The sequence below is a fragment of the Athene cunicularia genome (genome assembly GCF_003259725.1).
Source record: "Athene cunicularia isolate RWA chromosome 5 unlocalized genomic scaffold, athCun1 chr5_part3, whole genome shotgun sequence".
Taxonomy (NCBI): domain Eukaryota; kingdom Metazoa; phylum Chordata; class Aves; order Strigiformes; family Strigidae; genus Athene; species Athene cunicularia.
In genome coordinates, this window is record NW_020799103.1 from 7084194 (window position 1) to 7104177 (window position 19984).

Below are 19984 nucleotides of genomic sequence, written 5' to 3' on the forward strand. Positions count from 1 at the left end.
TTTTTTTTTTTTTTTTTTTTTTTTTTTTTAAGAGATACTGAAGGGGTTTATATTTGTTAGGGAGAACATAATTATATCGACTTTTGCAAACATATCTTCATCTTTGAAGCTAAATCTTTTGCCACTCAAATCTCCACGGAAGCCTTTCCAAAGCATATGTCTCCGATGAGTTTACGACTCAGTAACATGCTTTTCCCTAGCTCAGCCTGAGAACAGACAGGAGGACCATGTAATTTCCTCCCCTTCTCCATCTGTGTAATACATACATATATTTTACATACACACACATATATACAATAATCAAAAAAGCTGCTGTGCAGCTGTGTGCCGTGCCAGCATTCTGCACAGCCAGGGAAAAGCTGCCGTACCATCCCACTGAGCCTCTCCACCCAAAATGCCCGTTTGTCCTGTCTCAGCTACTATACACACACGAGTGTCTAGGTGCCTGCATCCAAGATCTAATTCCTGCCATCCAGAAACATCACAAGCGATGAAGAAACAACTCTTTGGAGAAGACATTCAAAATAGCTTTGCTTACTGTTAAAATAGTTGGGGTCACAAACGCCCAACAGACTCTCCAGAATTTACTCGGCTGGAATCCAATCATCATTTCTATATCTTCGCAGAACCTTTGCAATCCTGTAAATAGCAAACGTAAATGCAATTAGGCGCGAAAGGAATCAGCTGCAATTTGCAACACAGCTTTTGTGACCTCCGTTGATTCTAAATACAGAAACAAACTCCGACTTGTTGGTTGAAAACCTCAATGGAGGATCTAACCACACAGTTTAAAAAAAAAGCGATTATTACGGTGGGAACCAGCCTAATTAAATACTTATTTCCTGAGGATTAAAGCAAAATTGAGTTTTTACATAGACATTAAGTGTTCAGTGTGTTTCAGGTTAAAACAGGAACAGTATGTACTGGTTGGCTGCAATTGAGTGTATACTTGTGGTATTTCACTGTGAAGATAAACCTTTTAATAATATCTGTATACCTGTTCCAGCATCAACATCTGAGCTCCTCCACGCCCACTACGTGACTGGGGTACAACTGTATCACCCAGCATTAAAACTGATAACTGTTATTTTTCATTTGATGTGTAAGCAATACTTAGAATTATTAGAGAGCGCCTGCAAATATTTTAAATTATATTCAACGTTGTTTGAACAAACAGATCGACTGACATGGTAATTCTTCAGATTATTGTATTGATTGCATCGATAAAGTTACTTGAGTTAATAAAAACACACAAGATTGGAAAACGGTGTTTTAGCCGCCGTGCCATGCGGCTGGGAAAGGTGTGTTGGCCGCGCAGCTCCCACCCATCAGATAAACACCGGTCTGCTTCCCAGCCTTGTTCTGCAGAGCTGTTTGGGTAAGCGGCCCCTGCTCAGTACAGCCATTAGTAATTCATCCAAAGGTAATCCAGACAGAACTGAAATGTCTTCCAGCTTTTCTAACAATGTTAAGAAGAGGGAACGTCTGGGGTCCAAGGCTGAGCTTCTCCATCACAGGAACATTTCCAGTTTGGGACAATTCTATCTAATAACGCAGGTGATCATCTCCGTCATTTAAATTTTATAAAGCATTATTCTACAGCATTTAGTCTAACTGTTAGGATGTGGGACAGGGGTGGAGCTTAAATATTGGAGAGAAGTCACTGAGTAAGGGAAGAAATACTTGGAACAAAAGGAATTAACTGCCTTATGTTCTTATTGCCCTTGTAGCCAGCCACTGCAGCTGCTGAATATAAGAAAGGATAATCCCCAGGCTTGATCCACTTAATTTTGAAGCCTTTTTGTTGATATCAAGGAGAAATAAATATATCCATCTCACTGTTTCAAGAACTAAGAAGGTAAAAAAGCAACAGCTCAATATTCAGTCCCTTCTGATGCACTTCCAAGAAAACAAGGCTCGCGGGTGCTCGGGCAGCCCTAAAGGTCTGGCACAGAGGGCGAGCACGGAGTGAAGTGTTCGGGTAGACAGCATGTCAGAGAAAAGATAAAAAGCTGTGTTATGATAAGAAATAGAGAAGAAAAATAAAGAAATTAAACAGTACGATGGTATTGCAAAAACTCTATTTGGGAGGAAGGGGAACGTACAACCTGCAGAGGATGTAAGCTTAAAAACCTAACCCAAGGGGACCCAGGTATCGTGCTTTTTTTATTGTATGTGTAATTCCTCTCCCTTTTTTTCTCTTTTCCACTGTCTACAGCAAATGCTTTTCTTCAGAAAGCCTCTTCTTTTCTCTGTAAAACACATGTAATTTTTACAACCTCTGGAATCACCATACTTCAGCACCTGTCAGACTCATGGTGTGCTTCTCCATTTTGTAATAGAGTTTTGAATGCCTGGATCCCCCAGGGTTACCTGAAAGGAGATCTTTGCTGCAACTGAATGATTTGTCTCTGTGTTTTATTTATCTGCTTCTTACAGTTCAGTGCAGCATCTGCAGCGAGCTACGTGGGAGATGCTCACACAGCGGTCATCCCTGCAGCTTGCTGTGGTGGGAACGAAACTGGTTTAACACTAGTTGCAGCAGCATAAGGTATGGGCCTTTCCACAAAGTTTAAAGCTCATTTAAGTGTATCTACTTCAGCCACACTTACTGCTGCAAAGCAGGTATACCTAACAGGGTAGTTACCAGGAACTTCTGCCTCCAAAATTCATGCAAGCTTCATGCAGATCAGCATAGATTTATGTGAAACTCCAGATAAAAAAAAATTAGTTCCTACTTGGAGTTGTCAGTAGATACTCACAGTTTAAGGCACTTTTAAATATTAGCAGTTCAGGAGTCAAATGAGTGTAAACAGATACAGGGATTGCACAGCACTCCTCTCTTTCCCAGTGAAAGACCGAAAATAGGTTTGTCAGGTTCCCCAGGAAAATGTGAAGGATGCTTTAGTTAACAGAATGATGATTAAATCTTAGTATACCTGATCTCCCTCTCAGATCAGTGCTGAATAACTTTGAGAAATAAATAATACACGATATTCCATATCTCAATTTCCACTCTCTAAAGCAGGATGATGTATTCATAAGTGCTGCAGATATAAAATCCATTAAAAAGAAGAATACAAACCTAGACAGAAAACTACTTCAATATTCTGCTCCAGGTAAAACGTTCAAAATTACTAACGCTTTGTACAGATACACTGCAGCAGTTCCCACTCGCTCTGACAACGAACCTTCACAACAACAGACTGTCAAAAACAGATCTAGAAGGAGCACGAACAAAGTTAAGGTCGCACATTTTCAGTTTCCAACAGTGTTTCACTCAAGCACGAGGATCTTGGTATTTAGCTTCACGTTACAAAATGCAATGGTGGGAATTATGCTGATGATTAAATTAATACCTGCAGCCCTAAGCTATCCTTCACCAATCATGCAATCATAATCTAAACAACTGGAGAATAAACAACTATACCAGCCTGTGAAATAAAAAACAGCATTTGACTGGATTATGTAGCACTGACTCTACTGGAAAATAAGTGATTGCAAGGGAATAGCCAAGTGTGCCTCTTTTTAATTTAAAAATCTCAACAAGGCTCAGCAAGCAGAACATGTAACAAGAACTAAAGACAGATTTATTTCATCATAAAAGCACCTGCCATGGTTGTGCCTACCTGCTTCCTATGAAGAGTACAAGTACACAGAGAAAGGTGTCAGTGAAGTGTAAAACAGCAGTTGTCAGAGCTTGAAAATATATTATGCCAATTTTAAGCACTGCTTGAAGGAATATAACAAGAGCAGCAGCTTTGCTTGTATTTACAACATGCAAAACACAAATATACAAGCTGTGTTCCCATGAACGGGCCTTAGAAAAGTAGCTTTAATGCAGTAGAAGCAGCTATGGGACATTAGTCAAGCAGATAATGATTGCAAAGTAAAACTTTTTGTGTAAAAGAGTAGAAGCTCTTTAGTCTAGTAAAAGTTTTAATTCCGGGGAATAACTTTGAAACAGTTTCTATCAAAGGCTTTACTAACATCTGTTGATTAACAATCAGTTGGTACAGAAAGCATGGGAAGAATGATTTGTAATCTGCAGATCTTTTCCAAGTCTGATTACATTAAACTAAAAAAAAACCAAACAAACAAAAAACAACCCCACAAAAAAAAAAAAAAAACCAACAACAACAACAAAAAAAACACTTCTCCTCTATTTGCGGTGCTATTTCTGTATTATTTGATGTTTTTCATATAAAAGATACTGTTTTAAGGGATACTGAATTTCTTGGGCAAATCAGGCACTAGCCAGAGCAATTTTGCTTCCAAGCCTAATAAAATGTTTTTCCATAAAGGCAGCTTTGTAGTGCTTCTGCCACACAGTGTTCAGAGAAGGAACAGAGCCAGTATTTGCTCCCTGTTTCCCTTCATCCTTATTTAAAAACATACAGAACAAAGAAAATCTTCTGATTTAAGTAGCTTGGAGGCTATTTAAAAATATTCTAGGCAAAGAGTTTTTACGTTGTGCACTGATGGCAATGGCTTTAAAGGGGTCAGTCCTTTGGACACAGACGGGGTGATGCTGTAGATGCTGCTGGCCAGGAAGAGTGACAACATCTAGTGCTTTAGCACAGCGTTGGTCAGGCGTGCTCTCAGCAAACAGATCAGGAGGAAGAAGGGGAAAGAAATGAAAACAACAAACCCTTATACTCTTCTTGAGCATTCCCACTCACCATCTCTTACGGAATGGCAACGGTTTTAGGAAAGCCGGGAAATTGCTCAGTTCAGCAACCAGGTGTTAACGCCTCAGGTGACACACACCCGGTGGTGTTTCCACAGGGACGGGTCAATGTTAGACCTGGTGTGGGTCAATGTTAGTCCTGGTGGTAACTGGGGGGAGGGAACGGGCAAACCTTGCGTGTCTTCATAAAGCTGAAACACAGAGCCATGGCACACCCTGCCAGCATTGATTTTCAAACAAGGAGTTGTGGTAATTAATCCCCACAACCCATCTCTCCGCTTCAGGAGATATCTCGAAGCGTTACACTCCAGTCCTTTGAGAAGACTGGTTGAATGGAAAGCTGCTAGCGGTTACCAGTATCATTTCACTCACAAAGATTACACTTCCAAACCAACTCTGATTAATATACTCACATAAAAAACAACAAGCGTTTTCATCAACCAAAACACAATCGGTCTAAATCAACTTTTCTTTCAGACTTTTGACTTTTTCTGTTGTATTCTGTAACGTTTCCCCACTCGGTCACTTAGCTTAAAACCACTCAGACCCTCGCACTGGATTGGCTGTCAGTGGAGATAAAGTACACTTCTGTAATTCCATTAAATGAGAAAAAATAAGGAAGGGCTGATTCCTTGTCCTGTCTATACCATTAATTTCTCAAGCAAGAGCAACAAATTCTGTATGTTTTGAATTACAATTTTTTAATGCGTTTATATTACAGAGTGGAGCCCACAACACAGATACAGTGCACAGGCCCAGTGCCTAAAATCATGCTGCTATATAGACACCTTCAACAGAACATGCTGGGATGGTTTGTGTCTATCTGATACAAAATATATAATTAATTCCTGTCCATGGCAACAGCAGAAACAGCCTTATCTTTGTAATCTTTGACACTGAGATTCAGCTCTCCCTTTGCATTTGAATGCAAGCCTTAAGTCTTAACATTCCAAACATAAATTAATCATGTGTTATGTGGGGGGATCTTCACATTTCCTACCACAACCATCTGAGATCACACATTTCCAAGAATCAATCTGAAAGCACCGGACAAGTTTGGGAGCAAATCACCAGCTGGTGTCAACTGACGTAGCTACAGTAGCATCAAGGCAATTGCACTGCTTTATACTAGCGGAGGATCTTCCTCATAATTTAACATAAGTCAACATAGATCAACATAACTGGTGATGCCCCTGTACAGAATTAATCAGTCTGAGCAGCTGCATAGTCTTGATTCCGTGTTACAGACAGATGGGCTAAAGGGAAGGCTGGATGTGTGCATGGAAAATAAACCCTCCCAAAGTTGTTAAATGCAAAGATACCACTTCTAGTTCAGGAAGTCTCTAACTGTAAAACTGATGGAGTGTGAAAGACCCCCTGGAGAAGTGTCACTGAAGCACTGAGTGCTTGGTCTATTCTTATGCTCATCTGTAAGCATTGGTTTAAGCTACTGATGGGAGAAGGACATTAGATTATATGAAAGTCTTTTGAATACATGTATTTAAAGGAATCCTATAGTAATGAAGTCTCTTTATTCTTCCATGCTAAATAAGGGAATTCTGAGGCTTTTTATTAAAAAAAAAAAAAAAAAAAAGATAAAAGAGCCATTACTTGTGGCATATAGCTGGGGCCTCTCTTCATATGTGTCACAAGTCTAACTGACCCTAAAGTAGGCAAAACAGACAGGACCAGGAGCTAAGACTCTCTAGCCCAAATAAGCATCCCCACACCAACCAGACACAAGCTCATGCTGCATTATAGTTTCTTCCTTCTGGCTGACCGAATTATCAAATCCAACAAGAAAAAAAGCAGAGGGTACCCCTGAGTCTGGTAACCCAGCTGGGGACAACATGGGTCTCAGTCCTTTCAGATGAAGGACTGAATTGCGACCAGACTTTCCACCAGCAGCCTCTCTAAACACTTAGTACTACGTCAAAAGCAAAATCACCACTGAAACCAGGAATACTGTAATAGTGAGTCCAGTTCACCTCTTTGGAAAGGATATAACGCCCCAGCTTCAGGGCAGAAGTTAAGCGTCGTAGTTCAAGTGAAGGAAGGACTAAATCCATCCTAGGCTTTGGAACAGCAAAGCCGGGCTGGTAGGTGATGAGGTGAGGGGAAAAAGATGTATAGTATAAAATAGTAGAATAGATTTTGTGCACCTCCTCTTGAAAGTGCTGAGAGTTTATACAGCTGGAGGAATTAGTGGGCAAAAGATGCTGAAGACTGTCAAGGGTAGATGAGAATTTCATTATTGACTCCACAGTTTGCCAAGACTATTAATATGTATCTAATCCACGAAGGAAGGCCCCCAAAACTAGTGTACATGTTTATATGATATTAAAACTTTTAAATATTTTTTAATGAATATATAACTTACATGAATACTCTGGAGATGTTTGGCTAGGGATAAATTTTAGAAGCAAAGCAAAGCAAATTTTGAACAGCGAAGTCTTTTAAATATATCTCACTCAGAGCAACCATTTAAAAAAAAAAAAAAAAAAAAGGCTTTCAGACTCACCCGATAATTTTGCACATGAAGCAGAATTCGGCTTAATCTTTTGCAAATTGTGCAGGAGGAGAACGGCCACCAGAGGGGGACTGGGGACAGACAGTGATGCTGAAAGATAATGTTATTACCTGAGTGATCATAGGAAATCCCATGATGAAAAAGGAGATGCAGCACCCAAGAGTGAACAGTGCCTTGTGCGTACGTAAGTATTTGGGGAACTCATCCGAAACAGAGGTCACTATAGTCTCAATAGTGGCAAACTGAAAGACAAAATAAAAGGAGTCGTTTCAGTGCAGCCAATGTACACAAAGTGGTCGAACTGGATATAACGGAACGTAAGAGACTATTTTGAGTTCTAGGTGTTAAACACTCAGACATCAACACCAAAGCTTCACCCAAAGGAGTTCAGCATCGATGGCCTTACGTCATTCCTCTTTTTGGAAAGCGTTCGCTGACCACATGGAAGATAACAAGTAATCTCATGGTCTTCCAAACAAATAAACAGGAAAAGCAAGAGGACAGGAATAGGAAACAAAGCCATTTACCATAGTGTCCAATCCAAGTGTCAGAAGCATTAAAAAGAATATTATAGCCCAGAAGGGAGAGAGGGGAAGCCTAGTTAAGGCTTCTGGGTAAACCACGAAAGCAATTCCAGGACCTAGAAATGAGAAAAAAGACTGTGATATACTGTGTCACATTAACATTGTTGACTGAACAGAAAAGAGGGAGCTGTGAAGAGTCATGTTTCAAAGTCTAATACAATATTATTTTGCTTGATAAAAGTAAAGAAGTTCTGATTCAGTCTCTCCTGTTTACAGAAAGATTTAACCACTGCAGATTTAACCATTTAGCCTCTCATGATTAATTATATTTTGGCTGTAAGTTTCAAAACACTCTTACACTCCTACTTTCAAAGCTACAGAATACATATTTAACCAGTGTACTAACATATTCATCCAAATGCAAAAGATAAACAGAAATCGTGTACTGCAGCTATGTTTCTTTCCTGCTCTCTGACCACATTCCAGCTCAGCTCACCTCATCCGTGGATGATCAACATAGCAATCATCCACCCTTCATACTACAGGGATGAAAGGAAAAGAAAATACTCTTTTTAAACTCATCAGTACACAGTTAAATGCATAGAGCTTATTCCAGTCACAAGGTAATAACTACCTTGAATCTAAAAAATCCATGAGAAACTCTGGAATGATGCACAGCAGAAAAATAAGGAGATAAGATCTTTTAAAGACTTAACCAGGAGTTTTCCTTTCTTTGTTGGTTTGATATCCTGGGCTATAACTTTTACTGTCCATAAAGGAAAAATATTTTTTACAAATATGCTTAGATATGCCCGGGAGAAAAGGCTACAGGAATGTGGTGGTAGCATTACAGTAGGTGGCACTTCTTCTCTATTTATCCCAGCTAAAGGAGTGACCATCTTAAATGCTCCGAAGGATGTTTCCTGTCAGGAGATCCAAATGAGAGCCAAGTTGTGCCGATTCCATGACTCATGGCAAAAGAAGGGGCTCCGAACTCACTCTGTCCTGACCATTTCTAATCTGAATTTTTGGATCCCATTTCCTACAGCTCCCTGTGCTGTTTCTGTTCAATAGAGAGAACAGTTGCTGTCTCACATATTGAGAAAAAAAAAAAAAAAAAAAGTTTTAGCAGCATGTGAAATAATCTCCACGGGCAACTTGTGAAATATTTGCCGTTCCTTCTGAACAAAAGACAAATATGAGAGTTAACAATGTGGTAAAAAAAAAAAAAAAAAAAAAAAAGTTGCTGCCTTGTTGCTGCCTTCAGAATGTGCTGCAGAAAAATGGCCTTTTGGAATAGAAAGGTGCATGTAGAACCACTATGTATGCATGAACGGGTTCTTTCATCTCTTGATTAAAGATATCTTCTTGCCTATTAGAGATAAAGGCTCTGTTTGCACTAGCTTCCTGCTTGTAGAAGTTTAATTAAGTCTCAGAATAAGGAGCTCCCATTAATCAAACTTTTAGGAAAGGTTTAGTTATAGAGTATGGAAGTGCACATCTCTCCATCTCGGCTCCTCATAACTCTCCAAGACACCACGTGCCAGGAAGCATCCAAGCACAGGTAAACAGTCACAAGGAGACTGGTTCCCACTCTCTCCATCTTCAGAGATTTCAGGGGAGACGAACTCTTCCTAAAGGGCTATTAAAGCCAGGAAAACTCTGAAGGTTTTATATGTGTTGAAACAAAAAAAGTCAAATGACCTTGAACTTTCATGTTAAAGTACTAAAATTTTTTCAGCTGCAGTATATACTTAATCAAACAGAGAAAGCAGAATGAAAATAAAATCAAAATAGATTGTCTTGTCTCTCCATCCATGAAAGGTGTTTTATTTGTTCATCAGGTACATTATTTTTTCCTGAAAGGAAGATGCTAAGTGGGAAGGAAGAAGGAAAAAAAAAAAAAAAAAAAAAAAAAAAAAAAAAAAATCCATCCCTTCAAAACTGCCACTGCAGCTTCACTCAAGCAGAGCTTCTTTGACTCTAACTCCTTACAAATAATTTAGGTGAGTGCAGTGTGGTTCAGATTTTGGGGTTGGGGGTTTATTGTTTTAGGATGGACGTAAAGGTCTAAAATAAAAAGACTAATAGAAACTCCTAAAACACCTGGCTTCACATGGAGTTTTTCAAACACAGTGGTCTAATCCAGCCAGAAAATGGGATGAGAGTAAAACATTTTTGTTTGCACTTAGCTGACTGGCAGACCAAAAAGGAGAGACAAGACACTGAACTGACATTACATCAGCTTGCAGGTTCAGTTTCCCCTACTATTTGCTATCAAGAAAGAGTTTGCCAGCTGACTGTCCCATAAAATTCTCTTCTCAGACCCACCAGCTGAACCTGCAGCCCGGTTAGCAGCCCATCCCAGCACGGGTCAACTGGTGCAAGTCCCAGACTAACTAACGCCCTGTGTCTGAGCTGTGGCTCACAAGCTTCTCCTCACCTCAACGTCTGGGCTGCCGTGTACCAACCACAGGAGCTGCAGAAACTGAATGTGACCCGGCACCTTTACTTGCGTCTCTGACAACAGAAGAACCAAAATTCTGTGGGATTATCCATGTTGCAGTTTGGAGAGAAGGACTAAGGAAAAGGAAACTTTCTATTTCTTAACCAGCAGCAAGATCTTATTCCTCTCCTCCTTTCACCTGTAGCAGTTGGTTTCTAATAAATTGTTAGAAACATTGGAGTTTCAAGAACAGGTATTTTTCAAGAAAAAAAATAAAGAATGTTTCATCTGCTTCACCATTTCTTGTTCCTACAACTACAGGATTTCTGTGTCCCCAGCTCATGCAGTCTGTTTTCCATTTAGCTCCCACAACATTGTTAAATGCAGATTAACCTTCATACCCAATTTATCCAGAATGACCTAAGAATATACAGAAACTAGGGAAGGTTGTCTTAATTTCTGTTCCCTGTTATCAACTAACTGCTACAACGATGCTCAGTCAGTCAGGTTTCTTAGGCTACCTGTAGCACTTTGTGGCGTTGAATGTAACCAACACAACAAACCCATCAGAAAAAACGGTTAGTGTCTTCACATTAATGCAGACAGTGAGACACATCGTGTATAGAAACCGGGAGTATGCGATATCCACTTTTTGAACTCTTCTGTCCTTCTCCCATTCAGACCCTCCTCTTGCTCCATGTTATTGTGGGTTGGCAGGGATAACATTGGGAACTATCCCCATGGCTCAGGGAGAAGCTATTAATCACTTCCCTTCGGTGCTTCAAAATGACTCTATCTGTGCTGAAAGCTAAAACAATACACTTAACAGCCCGTGTGCTCACAGAAACAGCTCTGGTGGGAGAATCATAAATACATATAGGAGTTATTATAGTCACACTCTTGTCACATCCAGCTTAAACAGTTAGGAATTTCAGATCCCCAGTTGTAACCATCTCACTTCACTAACCAAGATCTTCTAACCTGTTCTTTGGAATTTTTACTTCCTCATGGAGGCAGCTCCTTGCTCCCCACAGTTCAGAAGCTCAATACTTCTCTGTCACCTTTTTTATTCCACTCCCTACATCATGAAGCCCATCCTCCTCTCATCCAATATTCCCACCATCAGGGGCAACTTCTACTTTGGAGGACCTGACAAGGCAGCAGCAGAGAAAAATGAGAAGGCTGGTGATCGCTTAGCCTATGTGAGGGAGACATCTCATCCTACCCCCCCATCAGTTATTTACATCAAGATTTGAAATGAGTCTCACCTTGCTTCTTTCTCTTACCAAACAAGTGTTAAGGAGGCAGCAAGTAAGATCTTGACTTCCCAGCGTACTTTCTCTTGTACGAAAACACCTACAAGCAGTCTACTAATCCCCTCCAGTCTGAAGTCATTATTCCCACTTCCAAGGTCAATGTCATCATTAATAATAGAGCTAAAGGTGCCACCAGGCGCCTAAGTAGTGAAATGGCAGCATGCCCTACCTTGGTCTGCCACAGCTTCAATATTCACTTTGAGCTCATTTGCCATGAAGCCGATAACTGAGAAGATCACAAAGCCTGCAAATATACTTGTGGCACTGTTGGTACATGTGACTATCAGTGTGTCCCTGAAAAGAAAAAAAAAAACAAGAAGCCATGTCACCTGTTACAATACGTGCAAGGGAAGGCTTTGTACTTTCAGGAGTCTCTCGTAAGCACACACATCCCGTGGGAGCACTGGTGGAGGTACACTTTTACAGTTATTGGTGATGCTTGGGGCTGATCAGAGATACCAGAAGCCTTCACACCACCACCAGCAATCAGCTGTGCAAGTGCCCATCACCCACACGCCATAGAGGAAGCCACAGACCATGCAGGAGGATGAGCACTTCTGCTCTTGGCCTCTCTGAAGAAGGCAGCAATGATCTGTAACACAGTGTTTGACTCTTTGTCTGATGTCGTTATCTGCTCACTCTGTTACGTATGGACTAACCACCACCGTCCAGGTAAGATGATTTATGTCCTGTATCTTTCTTGTATTTACACACAGGGTTAAGCTTTCTGCACCTGGCAGCACTCATTAAATGCCTGCCCATCTGTAGAGAATTCCTTGGCACAATTTTCCATTGTTGTCGTTGTTAAGAGTATCTCAAGAGATCCATACCTGAGTGTCACACTGTACTGGGTAAGTACAGGTGACTTGACATGAAACTGGCCCTCACGATCCCCATCCATATTTATTACCTTCTTGATGGGATTTTTATTGTTTCTTCACAATATGTGCATCCAGAAGTCTTCCCCTAAAACTATTACAATTTAGGAACAAACAAGTCACTCCAAATGTTGTTTTGCTGGGTATTTTTATGTTGGCTAGAATTGCTTATTCCTACTGCTATTCATTAGAAACAGAATTAAATACAACCTGAGAAGTTGTCAGAACCTCACTGATCTGGCAAACTTCTGGAATCTCTAAGAGACCACCTCTTATCAGGAATGATTATGTTAATTCTTCAGGTGTACAGAAAAAAAAAATACAGTATTTTGTTAGGAATCATCATGTGTTAATCTTCTTCCAAAGCCCGGATAAGTTTTAAGTAAAATATTTTAGGTATCCATTATGAAGTGCATTTATGTAAATTTACTGCAATTATAGATTACTTAATGATGTTTAAAATTAAGATGTAACTGAAAACTACAATTTTATCTGCAGTATTAGAATGAAATGAATATAAAAACTGAAAGATAAAAGAGTCATGCTTCATTTCAGTATTCAAGAAGTGTTGTAAAATTTAAAAGATTAGAAGTAACTAAGCCTTTCTAATTATTTCTGCTTCAGTCTCCCATAGCCCCCTCTAAAATAGGTAAAACATGTATTTAGTTTTAGACCTGTAAGATTTTTATACTTCATTACCACGTATTTCTTTCAAAATTTTTGTTAACATTTTCCAAACTCCACAAAATATTGCTAAATTAATGCAGAAAGATAGCATGTTGCTTCTGCCATTTTTTGGCCCGATATTCTGAACATTTTCATTCATCAACAAAGAAATAATCAAAGCCCAAGACAAGCGTTTTCAAAAATAAGGTGCAAAGGGTTACTGTGAGGGAGTCACTGAGTATGCAACACTTATTTATTCCTCCGTATTTTAGGATAATTATATTAGATTACTTCTGAGCACAAGTAGGAAATGTTTTTGAGATTCCTTTTTAAGATCTTGATCCACGTTTCTTTTTAAAGGTAGTATTTTGTATATAGTACTTAGAAGTTATAGGATATGGGAATTCAAATCCCAAGGAGCATGTTCTTTAGTCTCGGTTCAGGAAAGATTTTAAGCGTGCCCCTAGGACAGTGCTTGTGCACGCTGTTGGCTGTCCTGAATCTGCACCTCTGTCGTTGCAGAATCAGTAAAGGTTCACTTCGATAGAAACAAGATTGGCTTTAAAGACAGTAAAATAGCAGTGAGGCTTTCTACTAATGCCCCTTGGCTTTGTTTTTTCCATCTGCAGACATTTATGTGGCACTCTCTTTGATGCAAAACTATGCCATGCCACCAGAGCAATGAGGTTTTTTTCCTTCTAAAAATAACAGTCAGTACTTTCAAATAAAAGTGATTTTAAATTTCACAACCTGAAATAACTTTGTACAAGTAAAACTGCACTAAAAGTAATTGGGGGGAAACAGATAACATTTAGGAGAAACGGGAGTCACATATAGAAATCAGGTGTTAAACTCATGCACGTCTCACAATGGCAAACTTCATTTCATTCTACACATGGGTTGTTCTTCAGCAGAGGCTGCCAACTGGCAGGGGTTCACACCACTGCTCACAGCTGCTGACAGCTTCCCAGATTGCCTTTCCACCCAGAACTGCTGATTGCAAAAATGAAGAGCCCATAGGGACTGTAATAAGCCTAAGGCTCATTTTGAGACTAGCACATTAGGACCTGGGGAGAGATACAATACACAAACCCAAAGAAGATTACAGAAACAAAACAATTTAAAAAAAAAAAAAAAGTAAAAGAGAAAAAAAAAGAAGAAAAAAATCAAAGATACAAATTTTAAAATAACCAAAAACAACAACAAAAAAAAGGACAGTCTTTCAAAACAGATTTCTGCAAGGTGGAAGACAAATGGTTTTGGACCTGTTTAATAAGACTGATGGATTTCAGTCTTACATACCTGTAGCAATTATTATGGAATTTGTTGTAAGAAGAGAGAGTAATTAGACCTCCCCATGCTGCAGATAAGGAGAAGAAAATCTGAGTGGCAGCATCCTTCCAAACCTAAGACAGACAGGAGGGGAAATAGCATCAGCTTCAGAAAAGAGCATTAGGAAGATCATTAACACTGAGTTACTGTTAGATTAACACATAAGTAATTTAAATGAACTTTAGAGCAATGGATGCCAATAGAACATTAACAAGCAATATCTTGCCCCAAAATACATAGTGCCCATTTGATAATAAGTACTGTTCTTGTTGAGCCCATATAAAATGTCAATATAACCTTTGCTGTATATGGAAGGCACAAATATTCAAACCACATCGATTTGATACCTATCAGTTCAAACACATTCAGCCAAGAAAATACAAATCGAGAGAACAAAAAATCTGCATCAAGTTTATCTGCCAGTGGTCCTAAATAATGCTTTTATCTTCTCGATAAAAGCAAGAACTTCGATGTTACTTGATGTGCTGCTTAGGAATGAGATCACACTAAAATTAGGGTAAATTTCCATCACTAGGTGTAACCAGCACAGTCCAAGTCATAGCTATTTAGACACCAGGGCCCAGTTTTCTCCCATCAGAAGAAAAAGTATGCTTGGCCAAGTCTTTCAATAATAAAATAATTAATAATAATAATAATAATAATAATAATAATAATAATAATAATAATAACATCATGAACCACCAAACAACATTTTTTTTTCTGTAACAAAGTCCTTCAAAACCTTAAATGCATGTAGACAAAATCTTTCTAAATTTCCTGGTATCTCAAAGGAGTTGGTCTTACTTATCCCTTGCAAAGTGTTTGAAGTATTGATACATCTATTCACAAGCTTTCCTACAAAGTCTGATTTTCCACATAAATCCACAGCGCACAAATCGAGATACATGTACGTGCACAGATACAGAGGTGGATCTACACACACACTAAGCAGCTTGAAGATAGTGCTTAAACACTACTTGAAAAATTACCAGCCAGCAAGCAGTCAATCCTTCCTCTAGGTGAGTGTAATATACAGCTCTTAATTCATGTTAGAACTGCAAACAAAATTAAAAATAGAAGCTCGCCTGAATATTCTCAGACACTTACCCAAGGTTATACAGATTCTTAGTGTATTCAGACAGCCCCATTTTGCAAAATGCAACAGTTCTCACCTTCTTTATGGCACAATGTGGGATCCAAACCCGCTCATATTTAATGCAAAAATTAATTCCTGTATTGTTTGCAAAAGATTTAATACTCCCACCACCACCAAAGAATCAAAATAGCCATTATTGCAGAGATATTAAGGAAATTAAGATCTGTACAGTTAATCCAGGAAACAGTTTTTCATCTTTAATTATCAATCTATCAGTGTGATACCACACTGCTTTTGATAGAATAAAAAAATTTCTTAGAGAAAAAAAAAGCCCCACCACAAACCAAACAGTCTCCTGAGGTGTTGCTAAAAATCCCTCTTGAATTTCTAGAGAAAAGAGTCTGAATTGTAACTCTCAGCTCAAGGTCCAATTCAGTCCCTTGCCTCAAGACACCTGTAAGACTGACACGGAGGCACCCGTGTGCCATGTCAGACAAATACAGGGTCCATGGGTGGATTTATATCGACACAAACACAAATCCATGTGTCTTTTTGGAACATGTTCGACTGGCTTCATTGGCAGCAAATGACTTTGAAGAAAGCAGTCGAAGTCATGAGTGAGGCAGCGGAGCTGAAACTCAACCTTACACGGTCAGTGCTTAAAGAGCAAAGCCAGGTACTGTGTGCCTTAATTCTGCCCTCTCCTACACAGCAAGGAGCCTTGTTCCTTACAACGCAGCTAGGATAACGATCGCAGCCACTCCGTGTCAGAGAGTTAGATTAGGATGTATAATTCGATTTTGTTCAATTTAGTGTCTCACATGTGTTATTCATTACAATCTTCTTTGCTCAGTGAGTAAAATACACCTATTCTGAGCATTTCTCGAGAAACGCAGGTAGGTTTATTATGCTATCTATGAAAAGCTTCGTGTGCTTGTTCAAGCCGGAGCAGCATCCATCAGACAACAGCACATGCAAATCCATACTTCCTTTTTAACGCCCTGTTTTCCAAATGCACCTGCTCCAAGAGATCCACGTGAACTATTAAACGTGAATTAAATTACGTATCTATAATAACATATGTAAAAAAAAAAAAAACACGTGCACACAAGTAACAAAGATCCACTGCAGCAAGACTCCACATTTTAAAATGAAGAACAAGTTTCCACAGATGACATTACTGCCACTTGCAACAGACGTGAAGAAATCTGTATGACTTATTCAGCCTAGCAGAGTTGTAAGTGCAATAATAAGCCCACCATAGCATCAATTAGCTTCTCCCACTTTGGTGTGATGAAGTACCAGATTCCAGCTCCAGCTCCAGGTAGAGTTACTCCTCTGATAAGAAGAATGATAAGAACTACATAGGGGAACGTAGCTGTGAAGTACACCACCTGGACAGACCAAAAAAAAAAAAGATTATTGAAGGGTCTTACTTGGGTATATAAGAAGAGAGGGTGGGAAATGCAAGCGCTACATTACTGCCTGAAGAAAACAGTTACTCAGGCTCAGAGACAACAGGGTTATTTCCCAGGAAATCTGAAATTTTACAGCTGCCCCTGATGTTGGAAACAGGAATAATAATATCAGTAGCAACAGAGATAAGAGTTGGGGTTCTAGACAGAGAGGGGAAGAAAAGGCAGAAAAGAAAGTCTGAAGAGGAACAATAGGAATTCCCATCTAAATGAAAACATAATTTTTGATCTTTGCCCAGAGTAAACTAACACAGCTGAATGGAAACAAAATGAGCAATGTCATTCAATACCACTTAAAGTCCTGATATTTTTTTCTAGCTATCTCTCTGTATTTTCCTTAGCCTAAAGAATTCTCACTACTGTTTTTACTTCTTGATAATTACATATCAACATGAAAATATTTATGATACCAATGGAAAAAAAAATATCAGTGGAACAAGCCAGACAGACCTAATCATCATTATGTCTAAATACACAAGAGGGGTTGTGGGTTTAATGCCTTAATAATTATCTAGCACAGAGCAGAGCACTCTCTGTGGTCAAATAAAATGACTAAATTATAACCAGTTAAGCTGCACACTCTACCCAAAAGCATTTCAAATCCTTTTACACTTTAACCTCTGAATCTTACAAGGACCAGGACTATCCAAGCTGAAGTGACTTTTGAAACTGTGTTCCCAACTTTCTCCTTGCTGTTTCAAGAGGAATTTCAAGCAGTTGCCCAAGTGAATTTAAGTGCTGTGGATATACTGAACTCATCTGTGCATAAATACAGGTTTCCTGTCCCTGACACCAAGGAGACTATTTTTCTGTGCTGTGAAGACTCACTTAAATAAATACCTATTGCCACATCCAAACCCAATTTATTCTTCTCTGTAACTTCTGTTTCTTGGCTCCAGACTTTCATGTAACAGTTTTTCCTACCACACTAAGCTAGGGGAAAAAAAAAAAAAAAAAACACCACAAAAAAAACCAACTATCTCCACTTTCCCCCGGCCCACTCAGTCTCTGGACTTTCTGATAATTCCCCAACTACCTCACAACAGATGCTGTCAACTTCTAGTTGCAAAGGGATAGCTTGGAATCACAAACCCTTTTCCCACCTCTAGAAAATTCACAGCTAGCTCTTCATACCCAGTATCTTTATCCCAGGAAATACCTAGTTATTTTGCTCCAGCTTTTTTTAATCTTTTCAGCCTACTCTTTGTAAATAAGCTAGATTTATGCCATGTCATCATCTAACATTTTAACCTGCATACCAATTGCAGTGGCATTGATGGAGAAGTCTCAGATACTGCATTCCTGCGGGTTTCACATAAAAACCCACCCAAGCCTGTGCTGCTGCTGAAGAAAAAGCTGCATTTCTCTGCTCAGACAGCTGCCTGACCAATTCACATGCCTCTATTTCCATGCCAGCGAGAGGACATGCTCCCTCTTGACCCGGTTGGTAGTTAGGGGGCATGGCAGCAAGCTGCAGATTTGAGGGGCAAGGGAGAGAGTGACACGTGAGATGTCAGAGAAACAGCAAGGAGCTAGTTTACCGCAAGGAGGAGTTTTAGAAAGATGGCAAAGAAATATTTGGGAAAAAGATGATACACACTGCCACTGCTCACACTCGCCATAGAGCAATTTAAGTTCGGGTCTGCTTTTAAAACCTGTTACTTGGCATCCTAATTTACATCATCGTTTCCCTGATCACAGTGAAACGTGAGATGATTGTGGAATTTTAACAAACACCACACAGAATAGGGAGGGCTAGCGAAGGCACCTTTTTGCCATCCAAATGCTGAGTACAGCTCAAGGGCTCACTTTAAACCTATTGAAGGTTAGGGAACAAATGCAGAAATAAAATTATCTTTTTGTGTGTTTTGGTTAGACAGAAAAACACAGGAAAAAAAAACCATTTCATTAATACTTAGCCATTTACTGAAAATAGTTGTCAGTAATTCACTGCCTTAAACAAGAGCATGATTCCCTTGAAGCAGCACACTGCTTTCCTGCAAGTGTACAATCACAAATATTTTTCTTACTTTTCCCGATGACTTGATTCCTTTAGCAAGGGAGGCATATACAATCACCCAAGCTAGGAAAAGAGACAGTGCCAAGGGCCATCTAATCTCACCAGGATATTCAATCCCTGCTGAAATCTTCAATACAAAGTACCTAGGAATAAATTTAAAAAAATAAAATTTAAAAAAAAAAAAAGGAAAAAAATTAATGACAGCAACTGCAGGCAGCAATTCAGTGCAAATTCCTACAGTACTTTGTTTTGCTTCAGTGTTCTCAGCGGTTTCTCTAGAAGGTTCCAGTGGTTCTCCCCATGTATTATTTTATTTCTCTGCATTGCAGTAGTAGACAAAAATGCCAGGCATGGGCCAACACCCCTGCTGTGCCAAGCACCATAGGAGCAGAACACAGCCAGGGTTTGAAATTTAGCTTTCAGCATTCCTATGCATAAAAAATGGGTATCATTTGCTGTCCTTAACTATTGTATTTCTAGCCTTTCAAACAGTTATTTACTGTCTGTTACGGTGGATTTTAGGGGAAGATTAACATAACATCTCTAAGCAAATAAAGATCTTACTTGAAGTATTCTTCACTTCCACTGACAAAAGTTTTGTTTCCCTCGCTGGTGAAGTTAACCATAGTCAAGTTTGGATAGGCACTCATACAGAAAGTAGAGTTCTTGATTTGTATTTTTGGGTGGTCACCAATAATGCAGGAATCTAGGCAGAAATGAAAACAAAAGAGAAAAATAACTTGACTAGATTTTTTTTTTTTCAGAGTGGGCGCAAAATAACAACAAAAAGCGTTAGATCACGCGCATGACGAACTTGTGTGTTAGATGCAACACCTTGCTTACAGAACCTATACGGGTCGGAGACAACCGAGTCTTAAATTTTCCCCCTTTATTTCAAATGTCTACGGCATCAAAAGGGTCTGAGGAAGGGAAAGAGCTGCTGCCCGCCCCGGGGAGCGCTCACCGCCCCTCTCGGGGGTCAGCCCCGGGCCGGGGGAGTCCCTGTCTCTT

General features: G+C 39.5%; 1 protein-coding gene across 1 annotated transcript in view; it reads right to left on the reverse strand.

The window, feature by feature from the left end:
* SLC6A5 (solute carrier family 6 member 5) overlaps window positions 1–19984 on the reverse strand; it is a 46497-nt gene that overhangs the window by 10007 nt on the left and 16506 nt on the right. The window contains exons 2-9 of the mRNA XM_026850689.1: window positions 19538–19679; window positions 18984–19116; window positions 16738–16872; window positions 14353–14456; window positions 11676–11800; window positions 7748–7860; window positions 7331–7462; window positions 539–646 (exon numbers count right to left, since the gene is read on the reverse strand). Of these exons, the coding sequence (XP_026706490.1) occupies window positions 539–646; window positions 7331–7462; window positions 7748–7860; window positions 11676–11800; window positions 14353–14456; window positions 16738–16872; window positions 18984–19116; window positions 19538–19679 (992 nt within the window). The remainder of the gene's footprint in view (window positions 1–538; window positions 647–7330; window positions 7463–7747; window positions 7861–11675; window positions 11801–14352; window positions 14457–16737; window positions 16873–18983; window positions 19117–19537; window positions 19680–19984) is intronic.